General features: G+C 38.9%; 1 protein-coding gene across 2 annotated transcripts in view; it reads right to left on the bottom strand.

Moving 5' to 3' along the window:
- LOC138054447 (cGMP-dependent protein kinase-like) overlaps positions 1 to 15000 on the bottom strand; it is a 30969-nt gene that overhangs the window by 800 nt on the left and 15169 nt on the right. For both annotated transcript variants that reach the window (XM_068900884.1, XM_068900885.1), the window contains exons 2-13: positions 14355 to 14739; positions 12557 to 12646; positions 10760 to 10835; positions 9646 to 9709; positions 9428 to 9512; positions 9198 to 9274; positions 8047 to 8083; positions 5579 to 5642; positions 4098 to 4208; positions 3047 to 3070; positions 1975 to 2089; positions 1183 to 1278 (exon numbers count right to left, since the gene is read on the bottom strand). In XM_068900884.1, the coding sequence (XP_068756985.1) occupies positions 1183 to 1278; positions 1975 to 2089; positions 3047 to 3070; positions 4098 to 4208; positions 5579 to 5642; positions 8047 to 8083; positions 9198 to 9274; positions 9428 to 9512; positions 9646 to 9709; positions 10760 to 10835; positions 12557 to 12646; positions 14355 to 14739 (1224 nt within the window). The remainder of the gene's footprint in view (positions 1 to 1182; positions 1279 to 1974; positions 2090 to 3046; positions 3071 to 4097; positions 4209 to 5578; positions 5643 to 8046; positions 8084 to 9197; positions 9275 to 9427; positions 9513 to 9645; positions 9710 to 10759; positions 10836 to 12556; positions 12647 to 14354; positions 14740 to 15000) is intronic.

Genomic DNA, 15000 nt, shown 5'->3' with positions numbered 1-15000 from the left:
CACAAATAAAATTAAATTAATACATACCGGATCATATTGGTTTTTGAGGGAAGGGGAAAACTGGAGTACCCGAAAACAGAGAACCAACAAACTCAACCCACATACGAACCCGGGCCACATTGGTGGGAGGTGAGTGCTCTCATCACTGCGCCATTTCTGTTCCCCTTTAACCTTTCATTTTCTTGCTTAAAACCTTTTTTTGCCGTTGCTGTAAAATATTGAGTACAAATATAGCTGTTGTTGAGCTAGTTGCTTAGCAACGGGCGAAAGGACAACCGAAAAACCATGCAATGGGTAGAGAGGCATCCGACGGGAGTTACGGCGGTCATGCGTTCAAATCCTACCCTGGACTCTGATTTTTCAGTTGTCCTTGTGCCTGTCGTCACGCATGCAACCACTGCAGCTTTAATATCATCCTTTTCAAGGGATGCAGGGATGGCGCAGTGGTAAGACCACTCGCCTCCCAGCAATGTGGCCCGGGTTCGATTCCCAGACACGGCGTCATATGTGGGTTGAGTTTGTTGGTTCTCTACTCTGCACCGAGAGGTTTTCTCCGGGTACTACAGTTTCCCCTCTCCTAAAAAACAACCAACATTTGACTTGACTTGTGTTACTTGTTAATTTTAGTTTACAGTGTCCCCAATTAGTGCTCCAGCGCTAGAGCGACTAGACCCTTTCCTTTCACGGGAGAATTACACCGTTAAAAATCAATAGCTGCATTTCAAATCTGTTGTTGTTTTTGTCATAGAGATAAAGCAATTCCATTCTTCTTACCCGTGAAGTTTCCTTTGTAACTCCATTCAATACAACGCCGCCTATATGTGATATTTCTCAGAAATAATTATTGCCTCCAAGGATCGCTCAAACGATGTAAAATTAACCACAACTTAATTCAATCTTACTGATCAGTATCCGGCTTGGGCTTTTTTCAAGTAAAAAGCTACGCATATTCTGGGAATATTAACCTTTTTTTTTTAATTCGCCGCAAAAATCTCAGGTGAACTGAGAACAAACTGAAATATCTAGTACGAACATTTGGTTACCGCAAACAACATGACCGTGATGCGGCCGCTAAGTTGCAGAGAAAGTAAGCATCACGTAATTCAATTTTGCATACAAAAAAAGAACAATTCCTAACTCCGGTTACGCTTTCCGTAGAATAAATTGAAATGCACAACTTACAGAAGACTTCTTTCAGCTGTAAAGTGTGCGATGTAGTCAGGTCGCCGTCGTCCACTACCACAGCACTTCCTTGAAGAACTACAAATAGATAGGTACCTGAAAATCAATGAAAAATCTGGCATTCAACAGAAACTTCGTGTTCACTCCTGACTCTGTGTAGCGGCGCGTATCTGCTAGTCAATCTCGAAGTGCCGGCCGTCACTTTTTGGCACAGGTTGATTAATGAAGAAAGAGAGATCAAGGAAAAACTATAAATGGCGAAACGGGGACATGTTACAATGATCATGATGCGATGTTTTCATCCCACGTTCTTCCGGCACGAAGTCGTGACTTCTCAATCATTTTTCAGCATCCTCCGCGCTTAGAGACTTCGGGTCCAATTCTACTGACTGGCATCTGCAATGGCGGCATTTGCCTCGTTCGCCTTCCGAAAAACTTGAACCACTCCGAAGGTTACCACTTTCTTCGTCAATTTCTATTTAAAATGAAACAATACAGCAATACGCATTCAAAGTTTAGAGGGATTTAAGTAGAAAGTTAAGTTAAATCAACCAGACGAATAATTTTTGGGCTTTTGAGTAAAGTGAAGCGGCCCATTCCGTGATCCGATCATTAGTTTATGAGAACACTGATTCGAAGGACTATAGGGACCCCAGGCGAATTAGACATAATCGAAATGCAATTTAAATACGTTTTGTTTGGGCACTAAAGCCAAAGAAGAGTAGTATTCAAAGTTCGAGAAAAAAGCAGATTAAGTAATCGTTTAAATCGACACCACGCGCTTAAACTCACCATCGTCATACTGGTTTTTGGACAAAACAGCCTGGTCTTCTTCTACCTCTTTGACAATCATTGACAAAGCTATGATGTACAGGAAACCAGGAGGGCAAACTTGAAACTCATCTGTCTGAATTTCAGGAAAAAAATATACTTTAGTGCATGGCCAAAAGTAAATTAAAAATAGAACTCGTCAGTATTCTCTGGCGCACACTCGTTAACCGATATCCATTACAACAGCAAAACCGAAAGCAATCGCGTTCTTTCGTGCACATGTTCCCCTACGCTGAGGAAATTACATGTTTTTTCCTTGGATTCTGATTGGTTTAGAGCGGTTGAGTCCTCAAAGCGATGCAATCGTTGCGCTGTATGAAAATCTCGCGTCACTATTTCAACCAGCACAAAGAAAAGGCAAAACTAATGGCAACTTGCAAGTTCAAATTATCTCGCGTTTATAACAAAGAAAATTGTTTGTTTATTTTAATTGCTTCGAATTTTGATTGGTCACGTGAATCAGAAGAATAGACCTTTTTGCAGATACAGCGGCCATTTTGATTTCTATTGTTTCGAAAGACATTATGGGATGCTCAGGGGGCAAATTAATATGTATTTTCCCCCTGGGCATCCCATAATAGCTATTTGAAACAATAGAAATAAAGATGGCCGCCGTATCTGCAAAAAGGTCTATTAACAATTATTATTGTTCACCGATGTGGAGGTGAATAACTGTTCTAGTATATTCTACACAAGCTGAATAACTAACGGATAGTACCAGAAATTTACTAACCACAACGATTAAGTAAGAGGGAGCCAAATTAACCAATCAGAACACAGGAAAAGCAATGCTCACATGACTGATATATAATACTAATCCATAAAGTATTCTCGCGGATGGACTGGATCCGGAACGAGAATGATATGAAGCTTAAAGCAAGAGAGTCTTTTGAGACGCAACTTTTCTTGTGCATTATACCCCTTCTCAAGGAGAACCAGTCCAACAGTGGGAACGTCTTTCTTTAGTTCTTTGGTTTTACGGCACGCACTTTAAAACCTCTACATTTCAAAATTACCACTATATGCTCAATACCTGTTTCAATGTCATCCTCAAAATCTGGAGAAACAGAAAACAAAATCAGGATGAGCATTTATGATAAAACTTGCCAAGAAAACAGGCTCTGTAGACCTTATTCATAAATAGCGGTCAATTTACAATTCTTTTGTCAAAGTGCAAATTAGCCTACCAAGTCTCGATAACATACAGTAAATTGAAACTAATTCTTGCTCCAAAATGAGGCTTGGTAGGATAATTTGCGCATTGGCAAAAGCATAATAAAACAGGTGCCATTTAGAGCGGTTTTCAATTGAGTGTCGTAAAACCAAAACCAAAGTAATTACTTTGGCCAATCAAAAAGGACGGAGACAATCCAGTAAACCAATCAAAACTCGAAGTAATTACTCGTAGCCGACACAAAGCGTGGGAAAATGTGCACGCGCGAGCTACGATTGGTTTTGGTTTCACTTCTGATTGGTTGAAAAAGTGGCACGAGAACATCGAACCAATTACTGAGTGAAGTAATGCAAAACCAAAGTAATTATATAATTACTTTCGACACTCAATTGAAAACCACTCTATGAATAAAGTCTATAGGTTTTCGAAATAGACCATATTCGTATTCTCAGTATTGGACTGGAACTAGCTTGCAATGGAGGCTAATCCGGGGGAATACATTTAAAAGTATTTGCATTTGAAAAGATTCCCCTGCATTAGCCACCGCAAGCTACAGTTCCAGTCCAATACTGAGAATACGAATATGGTCTATTGTAGCGAAGGGGATGGATAACGTTAACCCTCGTAAGTGAAATAGAGATATTTCGTCCATGGTGAGTCGGGGATGATCCGAAAAAACCCGACCATTCATCACACGAGCCGTCGTACTTACCACCTTCTCCGATCGCTAGTTCGGATGCTCTACCACTACGATATTATTACGGCACTCATGGAAGCTAAGCCATTAAAATGGGTTCAGGGGACAACTCTGTATCCAGCTATATTCCCAAGACTTTAATTGCCGAAATGTGAATTCCACGTTTTCGTTCTTCAACAAAGAACGGCACTTTTCTGAGTCATTGAATCACACCTCCAGATCCAAAGCACCTCCGTATTTTGAATACAGTTCAGTATTTCTTTGGTTGACGTGCTCTTTCCATTTCACACTCAGCTCTTGCAGTAGCCTAGCCTCTGTCGAGAACTGGACGAAAATACAAAAAAAAACCAGAATAACCAAAGCAATTTGCATACAACAAAATAAACATTAAAGTAAGTTTTAAGAAAATCATCATTATTTTAATCATATAAAATTCCTTAATCAGGGAGTAATTATCATCATTAAGTCAATATGTAATTATAAATAGAATAGCTTAGAATATGCCGGTTGCATAAAACAAAAAACGGTGATATACAAAGATTATTAAGAAATCAATAGCCGGACCAATGACTTCACACGTAACAAGTTTGGGTCGTTTTGGATTCATAGAACCTTAACACAACTCGACCGGTCAAGGAAATTCCTTTTCTCACACACTACTGGTAGCTATGCCAATCAGACGCCACAACAAAAAAGGTCAGTTATGGGGGCTGCAACAAAAACAACTGCCCGCCAAAGGTCACCTGACTTGTTGTGCAAAAAAAACATTTTCCACATCTTTCGTTTCACTCAGTTTGTGGAAAATTCCACGTATCAATGGAAATTTTTCACAGGCTAGTTCACACTGGGATGAACTGTTAAACAAATGCAACGACCACTCCCCCTAGGAAGGGGTAACAAAGAACAGGTAACTTGTTCCAAAACCGTTACTAATGCTAAACGTGGGCCTCATTAGGCCTAAAAATGATGTCTAGGGCTAAGGTTAACTAATTTGAAGGCTTTGTGTCATGTGAAAAGTGATGTGTACTTCAACCTTGTTCTTAGGGTCTCTCTTCTCTGCCTCCCTTGTCATCGAGGAGACAATGACAAAGGAGGCAAATAAGAGAGACACTGGGAACGAGGTTGCATGTATTTTAGCCACACCAACTGGGAAAGGGTGGCTGGTGTAAACACAGTTATTGCCTGTGAAGTATCAGTGCACCATGGCTTGTTACAAAAACAGTGTACTTTTGGAAATTGCTTCTCCACAACAAATAACATTTGTATCTGGGAATCACGAAATTACGCTTTATTATCCGCGAACCAAGAGAAATAAATCGGGAGGTGCGGTGGCCTCATGGTTAGTGAACTCAACTCCAGATCAAGTGGTCCGGGTTCGGGTCCTGGCCAGAGACATTGTGTTGTGTTCTTGGGCAAGACAATTTACTCCCACGGTGCCTCTCTCCACCCAGGTGTATAAATGGGTACCGGCGAAATGCTGGGGTAACACTGCGATGGACTGGTATCCCACGCAGGGGGGAGTAGAAAATACTCCTAGTTGCTTCATGCCACAGAAACCGGGATAAGCTCCAGCTCTGATGGGCCACTTGCCTCATAAACAGACTTTACTTTTTTAAGAGAAATAAATGATATTTCTCCCCACCAGTCCGTGCACAAGACAGCCAATGAGAGCGACTGGATCAACGTTGACAAACCTTGCTAACAGCTTCATGATAATTCTCCTCTTTTAGAGTGATGATCTGGCACGGTCCTGCTGACCTAATAAATATCAGTGTAAAAACAAAAAAAGAAATGCAACATTAACTTATCTTCTCAATACAAGGAGGTGTGCTTTTAGAAAGGACCAAATGAATATAAAATACCGGTACCAGACAAACAAAATGAACTTCTTAATGGTCAAAAAGACAATGAGTTGACAATTAGACTGACCAAAAACAAGGAGGGGTAATCGAAATGATTTCATCGAAAATCGTTTGCATACAACGGTAACAACCCCTTATTTGACACTGGCCAATATTTATGTTAATTATTTTCTTTAATATAAAATCAATTTAGCCACACAGTCATGTAAAAGATACACAAAAATTCAATAAAGACAGGTGTGACAAGGAAGCCTAACAATAGCTGTGGTATAATAATAATGCCCCTCCAGTATAAAAATGGCCAATTAGTGTAAATAAACTTCCTTGGATTAATTATTAATTATCAGACATACATGTATGGTGAAGGACAGAGTGAGCAAATAAAACGCAAATTTTACCGGTAAAGGGTAAATAGGATGCTGAATGAATTAGTGAAGGATACTAGTGAAGGATAATTATTATGATATTAACAAGTTTGAGTGTATAAAACGCTACCAAAGGTAGAAGGCTTTTTCGGATATCTTATTAAAGTCGACCTATCTATTTGAACAAAAGGCTGCCGGCACCTTACAAACGAAGTGGGAATTACTGAAAACTTTAACTTAATTTGCTTCTTTTACTTTGATAAGTCCCTAAACCAACAAATCCTTCACCGCCTTTTCACAACAGCCTTGCAACCGACAGCCCTTAAACGTTAATGCTTTGATTCCCTTTTCAGTATGGGATTAAGCAATGTATACTGTTTTACTGTAAATATGTATATCCTGTAAATAAGTTGTGTGTGGAATAAAAAATAAATAAATAAAATAAAAATTACAAATAAAAAGTTTGAACTTGTGTCTTTTTGCTATTTCCAATCTACATGTATCACTCAAGCTAGATAGTGAGTAGGTAAGCAAAATCACCTCATGGGGAGAACCTTTAAATAGCAACCACGCCACCAACTTCAAACTTCTTTGTAGTGTTGGTATTTTAAAAATTACTAAAACATAACTACCGGTAAATGTGTCGTTAATCCTAAGTATGAGTATCACGAGATTTTAAGCACTGTAGACTTCGTGAAGAAACCAATGATCAGGTTAGAGCAGGCTTTTAGCCAGGATTTTGAAAGTGGGAGTCCAAATTTTGGTTTGATCAGGATTTTGAAACGGAAAAAGAAAACCTAAAATCACTTGGGAAACAAATTTCCCGCAATCCTGCTAATGTTCAATTGAGAACACTCCTACACAGGCTTTAGCCAGGATTTTGAAAGTGGGAGTCCAAATTTTATGTGGGCCAAAAGGCCCACATAGCATGGCGCCATGCGGCGCCGTGCTCCTAGGGGGGTCTGGGGGCATGTTCCCCCAGAAAATTTTGAAAAATTGAAGCCTCTTAGACGTGATTTCCGCGATTCTGACAGCTGTAAACGTCTTTCAATTTACCTATTAAACCGCTGTTTTTCTTTGATAATTTTACTAAGCTATCCTTTCCTCAACTTACCTTGTTTAACATTGAATTATATTTGGGATAGGAACTCCAGTTGTTATGAAGAGTGATTGAAATTTGAAGTTGTCAAGCCATGATTTACACGAAAGAACAGATATGCGTGGCTTTGTTGGTCGAACTGCATTCTGGTCTACAATCTTTAACTATTCACCTACTATTAGTATTCCTAAAGCAATATTACGATGATTGGACATGTTATTACACCAAATGGCTATTTTGTTGTAATGCCCGCCAGATTTCGCTTGAACAGAGCAGAATACAATCAAGCGATTACAATAACATTTGCAGCCGTGAGATCGTCTTACCGAGTTGGAAGGCGCATGATCTTTGACTCATATCCTCATAAATAATCACCAACGTGCGTATTTATTTATAGCAGCCGGCAAAGTAGCCTGGGGACGACTTGGTAAGTCAATATCACTGAACAGTGGCTTTGCCTGTGAAATCGCTTCGCTCGACTTTGATTCAATTGATCAAAACAGAAAGGAAACTCGCTAAAAAAGTGTTAATATAGAAGAAAAATACGACAGCAACACTAAAACAACTCTTGAGAGCAAAAAGAAATGTCAGTTTTATTAATTTATAGACACTGTTTTGTTACATTAAGCACAGAAGCTCGTAAATGGCCGCCCAAAACAGGCCGTCGAAAATCTCCCATTTCTGAAAACTGGCCGTCCTTTGGACGGCTGGACGGCCGCCTGGCTAAAAGCCTGGGTTAGAGGTGAATTTAATATTGTGAGTAATCTATACTCTGCTAACCCACATCACATATATGAAGCATTATTGAGAGCTGGTTAATACCACATTTAGCCTACCTAACAGTGGATCTTCTTTCTGTTCCTGTGAAAAACCCTGCATGTTAAAATACACCATTAAATAATCACTTAGTGATTGTGCCAACTCTCCTGGATTACCCGGTAATCTCCCACATACAGAACGAATCTCCCGAATAGGTCATCAAAGCTGCCGGAAACATTCGGTTTTGAATCCTTTAAAGACTTTGCTCCATTGTAGGCTCAAATCGCATGCCCAAGTTAAATTTCAATTATTTTCTATCAGCAACTCATTCCACCTTTCCTTACTGAATTTTGGCTTTGTTATCATGGCCATATAACCGACTGTCTGACTGGATCACTGTTTAACAATAAAAATTTTCAACTTAAGTGCCCTGTTTTCCCACGATTTTACAGCTCGAGCTAATATTGCCACCTCGTGAGTGATCAATCAATTTGATTTAGAAAGAAATTGTGCTGAAGGGATGGGTGGGTGTGCATTTTTTTTTGGGGGGAGGGGGGGTGGGCGGGGTGGGGGGGGGAGTGGGTGTCTTGATCACTGGGGATGGAGGTGGAGGGGGGGGGGGAGTGGATTGTCCGGCTGAAAAGAAAAATCATCAGATTATTGACATCTCTGTAGTGTGTCATGTGTCATCTCCAGCATAAGTAGCACGTCACAGGAGCTCAACTGACTATGGAGACTGTAAATCAAATCAATGAATTTTTTTATTTTTGATGGGAGGGGAAAACCAAAGAAAAGTGGAAAATAAAATTAATTGTAAAATTTAAAATAACAATAAATTTAATAATCAAAGCTTGAAAGATCTAAAAAACATCCATAATGAAGACCATCAGCTGCGCTAACTCATTCCCAGACAAATAAGTAATTTTACTTTTAAAATAATACTTTTTAAAATAAAAAAAATGTCAAGCAATATATCAATTGAAAATAATGTGTTCCTGGGAAAACTGTTCACAGTGACTTCTGAAAGTGTTTTGTTATGTTGCTAATTTTTTGACAAATTTTATGCTGTCTAAGTTGTGCCACAGCATAGAAAGCTGCCTATTTATCCCACTGCCACAATTTGGCTACAAATTCTTATGAGATGATGAGTAACTGTGCAAAGATTCTTGGGATAATTACAAATGAAAAGCACTTTACCTACAATGAACTATCACTTGATTATAATTACCTTCTTCACCAAAAGAGAAGCCTCTTTCCCCTGCTACAAATGTAGCAAGCTCCTGATCACCTGTGAAGAAGGTAATCCTGTGGAAAAACAATGATCTATTTACATTTTTATTTAAAATTCTAATCAAAAGTAAAAAGAAAAAAAATTATCATTGTAAAATGTGCATATTCAATTACTCATCTTAATTTACAGGGATGTGGTGGGCTTATGACCAATTAATTCAAACTTACTGTCCATGAATTAAAATAAACATTTCCTCTCCTTTCCAGCCTTCCTTAAAAATTAAACTGTGGGCAGGATAAAGCGCAATAACATCTGCAGAAAAAATAAGTCCATACCTAAATATATGACATAGGGAAACCAAACATTTAAAAGACCATTATAATAATATTATTCTCAGAAAATAGTTCCTAGTAAGTACACTCAAAACAAACACACATAAAATTACCAAGTTTAAAAGTGTTGACCACAGCTTCCAAAGCTTCTGTTCTCCAGTTGAGCAGCAAAGGTGACTGGAAATATTATATATCAATAATTTATAAATGAGGTTAAACAAAGTTTAACAAAGTAAACAACTAGGAGCGACTGCAGCCTATTGGTCAGTGGTTGTAGTATACTGGCGCATGCATGGAATACCTCGTGCTTTGGGCTGTATCGCTTATTTATCAGTGTGGCGGGAAGTAGGAGCATTGTGTGGAGCGTTTAGTGGTTTTTTTTTTGTTTTTTTTTAATTTTAATTTTAATTTTTTTTTAATTTTTCCCTCCCTCCCCACCCTCTGCATTCCACTGTGTGTCAGTGTGACGGGTGCCCATTCTTCTCGGGGGCATGGGGGCTCATGGCTGGGTTGTCAGGTTTTGCCAGCCATCGGTGCAGTCTCCATCTTGGAGCTGGCTGCCAATAGTGGAAGCTCCAGGATGTTTCAGGCACCCAACCTCCAAAGAGCGACGATGTTGTTTACTTGTATAATTTATGTGCTGTATAAAATTTAATATGTACTGTTATTAATGTCATTAGGGACAGCCCATGTAAGTTTTGAGGCAAAGGTTGGGAAATTTCTTCTGAGTGTGAATTTTGCTAGCATTTCAGTTCGCAAGAATTAATTCTTCCGCCAATAGATTTACCACCAGCATTTTTTAGAGTAACTGTGTTTATACCCATTATACAAATCCCAAGGGCAAAATGGCACTTATGCTTGAATTTTTCCCCATGTTTTATTGTTCACAAATTATAACATTCTTTTTCTCCTACTTTTCTTGTACTGTAACAATGCTTTTTCAGAATTTCCCAACTCCGGCCTTCAATTCTCAAAAGTTCAGTAAGGCCCCTTAAATACTACCCTTAAGCTGTCATTCTAACTTATAGCTCAATCTTTTCCAAAAAACGTCTGAAAGAAAACTTTCTGGAAACTGGGAGATGAACATCTTTGAAATACATCATACCAATAACAGTCATAATTTACGTGCAGAGTAATGATTATTACTGTCTCCAAACATCTTACAGACACTATAAAGCTGCTGTCCTCCTCAAAATTCACAATTTTACAATTATAGAAAAAACTTGCCTTCTGTAACACATCCTTGGCAATCTCTCTTGACAACTGGAGGTTATCAAAGAGTCTACTGGTGTCAAAATATCTCCTGCAAAAAATCATTAAAAACAAAATTACATCAACCAAGGCAGCTGGAACACTTAAAGTGCTATAGTGACTATGATCAAATTTTTATCCCTTGAATTTTTAGGTTTATCATATAGAATACCAAGAAAGATTAGACAAGCTGTTTTATACCACTTGAAAATATCTGCATTGGTTCCAGAGATATTTAAGTTTGAAAATTGTGTAAAATAATTTGCTAATAACAGGACTGATGACGTCATCACTCAAAGCAAAATTACATCAAGTATATAAATTGAGCTATCTCGGTCAATTTGCAGCAGAGCCCATTGAAAGTAATAGTTAAACAGGTAACACACCTACGGCTATAAAGAAATTGGTTCCCATGACAACCCACTCTTTTCCAGTCCCCTCCAACCTGATTTCAATATTTTGGAGATCTTAAGTGAGAAAAACAGTTAATACATGTAACAAGGCCACAAACTCGACCTAACATATTTATATGCTTACAGGATCATTGGCAAATATCAATTGAAAATAGAATGCCAAAGGTGGCCAGCAAAGCCTTTAATATCAAGGAGGTCTGAAAACCATTATGTTACGTTATTTCGGGTATCAATACCCCAGATAATAGACATGACCCACCACAATCGACTGCGCATGCTTCTGATCTTACATTCAAATTTTGATTTTTTTGGCTAAATTATGTCAAGAATAGTATACTGCCTTGCTAAGGCTCGCCAGCAATGACTGTGTAACAATACAATAACAAAATAATAAAAATTAATTTTAAAAAAACAATCAAATGTCATCATCATCATAATAAGTACATAATAATACAAATGCATTCCAACTTGTGGAAACGTCTGCTCGCAAATATTTTAATGGTGGTTAATTTGCCTTTATCAACTTGTTTGATAAAACTACTCCCCTTTTAAAGCAAACATCCCCTAAAATTTACAAAAAAAATGGACGACTACATAATGTAAAGTTCTTAACCAGGCCCATAATGATTGCTAGAACTTTCCAAAGAGGCAAAAGAGAGCCTCCTAGGAATTTCTACAGATCTGAGATTCTCCTTGGCTAGTACAGCCCAACAGATATATTAAATATTTTGTAGGAGGAGCTACAAACCAGGGTCCACAGAGTACGTTTGAAAGTGGCTGGACCTAGGTTTTGGGATGGACCACAGAAGTGTGAGACGAGAGGTTTAGGAGAAAACAACACCGTAGGAGAAAAGTGGGGCGGGGGGGGAGGCATCCCTATCCGCACGGCCCCAGTGCACACTCTCTAAACGAGCTTTGAAACCATTTTGGGAATTCTGACAAAATAATTTTAAGACATCTGGTCCTTGGCTACCCCTCTTACAGTGTATTAAGTGAGGTTCTACTACAATATACAAGCCAGGGAGCCATGCAAGTCAACACGCGAGGCACACAGTTATTGACGTTTTAAAATGGGTGCTTAGACTTTAATAAATATAAGCATACTGTTTATCAGCGCCATTTGAAATGGGTGCTTAGACTTATTAATAAATGCCACACTTGCATGGCTCGCTGGCTCACAGTTTGTCAATTAAGACCCTTAATAAGCCTTCGAACAACTGAGGCCTGAAAAACACAGTTCTCTAGATCATATTGTATTATATAACACTTGCTTTTAATAATAATATTATTATTAATAGCTCAGGTTACAGCTGTGTTTTATAAAATGTACTGAACAAGTCCAGTAAGTAACAGTGCTAACCTTTGCTGAAACCACTGCAGAAGAGTTAGTTCACTGGGAAATTTCAACAGCTGACGAGCATCAGAGGTGTTCAAAAACAGCATGGCACACCTTGTTATTGAGTTCCAGTAAGAAAAAACAAAGAGAGGTTCAACTTCATTAATATTTTGCTCAAAGCCTTAATCACTCACTGAAAAACTATGACCCATTAACCCTTTGACGTCCAAACCGGCCTAAACCGGCCAGACTTAGTATTTTACTCTGTCTAATGCCAGACGATTTTACTCGTCAATGGGGAACCACTGGGAGTCAATGGGTTAAGTTGGCAGTAGCTGCACACTGGTGATATATTTTTGGCTTTTTTTCAGATTCAGGTAACGAATAGGCACAGTTGCAATACACTGATATACATTGTATAAGGACAGGAGTCTCAATTGTATGTATTATGCAAATGCTTAAAATGAGAAATTATGAACAATGGGACATGCACAGCCTAAATGTTAAGGTCAATTATTAAAAACTGAACTAGGTATGTCAGATTTCCAGCATTTTCATTGGCTTACCAGACAGTCTGGCTATCATTTCATATACGTGCTGTACCTACAGTTGTAGTATGGTCAAGGAACGCATCAGCAATAAAGTGAGCTGAAAACATTAATTTTTTGCAGCTCTGAGAAAAAAAATGACCGACAAAAGCCATTTTGGACCAGAATTGACCAAGGAAGATAAATAAAATTAACACAGAAGAGTTGTTGATCCTGGAATTTTTACTCTACTCAGGCTTGCTAGATATAAAATGATTATAACCAACTCAGCGCAATGCACCTTGTTGGTCATCTATCACCTCATATCCAGTGCGCCCTTGTAGAATAACTGCTTTGACAATGATAATGATGACAACCATTGTGAAGGTGAAAACTTTTCCCAGGAAAGGACCAGACCAGTCAGCTACATGTACATTCCATACTGAGGAAAATGTCAGTTCAGCTGGAGGCCACAAGGTCTATCTTCCCTTCCCTAGATGACCAGAACACCAAACCATTTGCATACAGCAGTAAAAGAAAGCACCTTATTAAACAAACTAAGGGGGGTAGTATTTATGGGTTTTATTAGAAGCTGAGACCCTGGGGTACTAGCACCCGTCTACGCTGCAGTACCCGCCTTTGCTCAAAGGAGGTCTCACAATCAAAAGCCAGACTATTTATACGGGGTTAACTGAATAGAGTGTAATGTGAAGTGCTAGATTTCTATCCCGTATGAACCATGTGAGCGTTTAAGCCCTACTGATGGAAATGGGCCCACACAAGGACAAAGAAAAACTCTGACCAGGGTGGGAATTGAACCCACGACCTTCGGGTTAGATCTCCGCCGCTCAACCGACTGAGCTACAACTTCAGACGGAAGCAGGACGTGGGAACTGCATGAAGATGTTAAAGTCACGGTAATGAACATGTACAAGTACAAGGAAAGGTTACGTTTATACAAACGTTGACCGTGTAGCACTTATGTTTTAAGCAGAGTTAACTGAATAGAGTGTAATGTGAAGTGCTAGATTTCTATCCCATATGAACCACATGGTGAAGTGCCAGATTTCTATCCCGTATGAGCCACATGGTTCATATGGGATAGAAATCTAGCACTTCACATTACACTCTATTCAATTAACTCTGTTTAAAATATAAGTGCTACACGGCCAACGTTTGTATAAACATAACCTTTCCTTGTACTTGTATTTATACAGGGGCCCGCTTACTCTATCACAAGGTCCCTTCTACTTTAAAACTTAATGAAACGTCAGATTATTGGTTCCTAACCTTACCTATCAACAGTCCTGACTTCAGCTGTACACTTTGTGTTAAACAGCACAGATACTTCACCAAAACAATCCCCTTTTTTGATCTTTCGCAAGACAAACTTTTGGTTTTCACTTACAACATTTACATTTCCAGACACAAGCACATAGATTCCAGTTGGGTCCTGTCCTTTTCTGAGGAGAACCTGAACAGTATCTCCAGTCTGAACAAGTTCTACACGACGAATCAACTCTTCCCTGACACTTTGATCAAGAACAACAGGTAGTTTGTTCAAACAGTCTGCCAGTGAATTAATGGCATCTGGTGTAAGTGAAGGATTGACTGATGCTCCCAGGCTGGGACGTACTGCCTGACTTTCCCTTCTTCTGGAACTTTGTTTGTTTCCCATCTCTAAGGATTCATATCATGTGCAAACATGAAAATAGAAAAAATGTCCTACATAGGCAACAATGTAAAATTTCACCTGTTGTGATTTCATAAGTGACAGAAAGAATAACATGCTTGTCCTTATGTTACTCTGAAAACCTATTTAAACAGGATACATCATGATCACCACATTAAGTTTTCCTTTAACTGACTGGTTTAGACCCACAGTGCCAGCTGTATGGGTTCCTTATAATTTGTGTTAAACGTGCTAGCTACCCCTGGTGA

Source organism: Montipora capricornis, chromosome 6 (assembly GCF_036669925.1).
Source record: "Montipora capricornis isolate CH-2021 chromosome 6, ASM3666992v2, whole genome shotgun sequence".
NCBI classification, from domain to species: domain Eukaryota; kingdom Metazoa; phylum Cnidaria; class Anthozoa; order Scleractinia; family Acroporidae; genus Montipora; species Montipora capricornis.
This window is presented reverse-complemented; position numbering and strand designations above follow the sequence as displayed.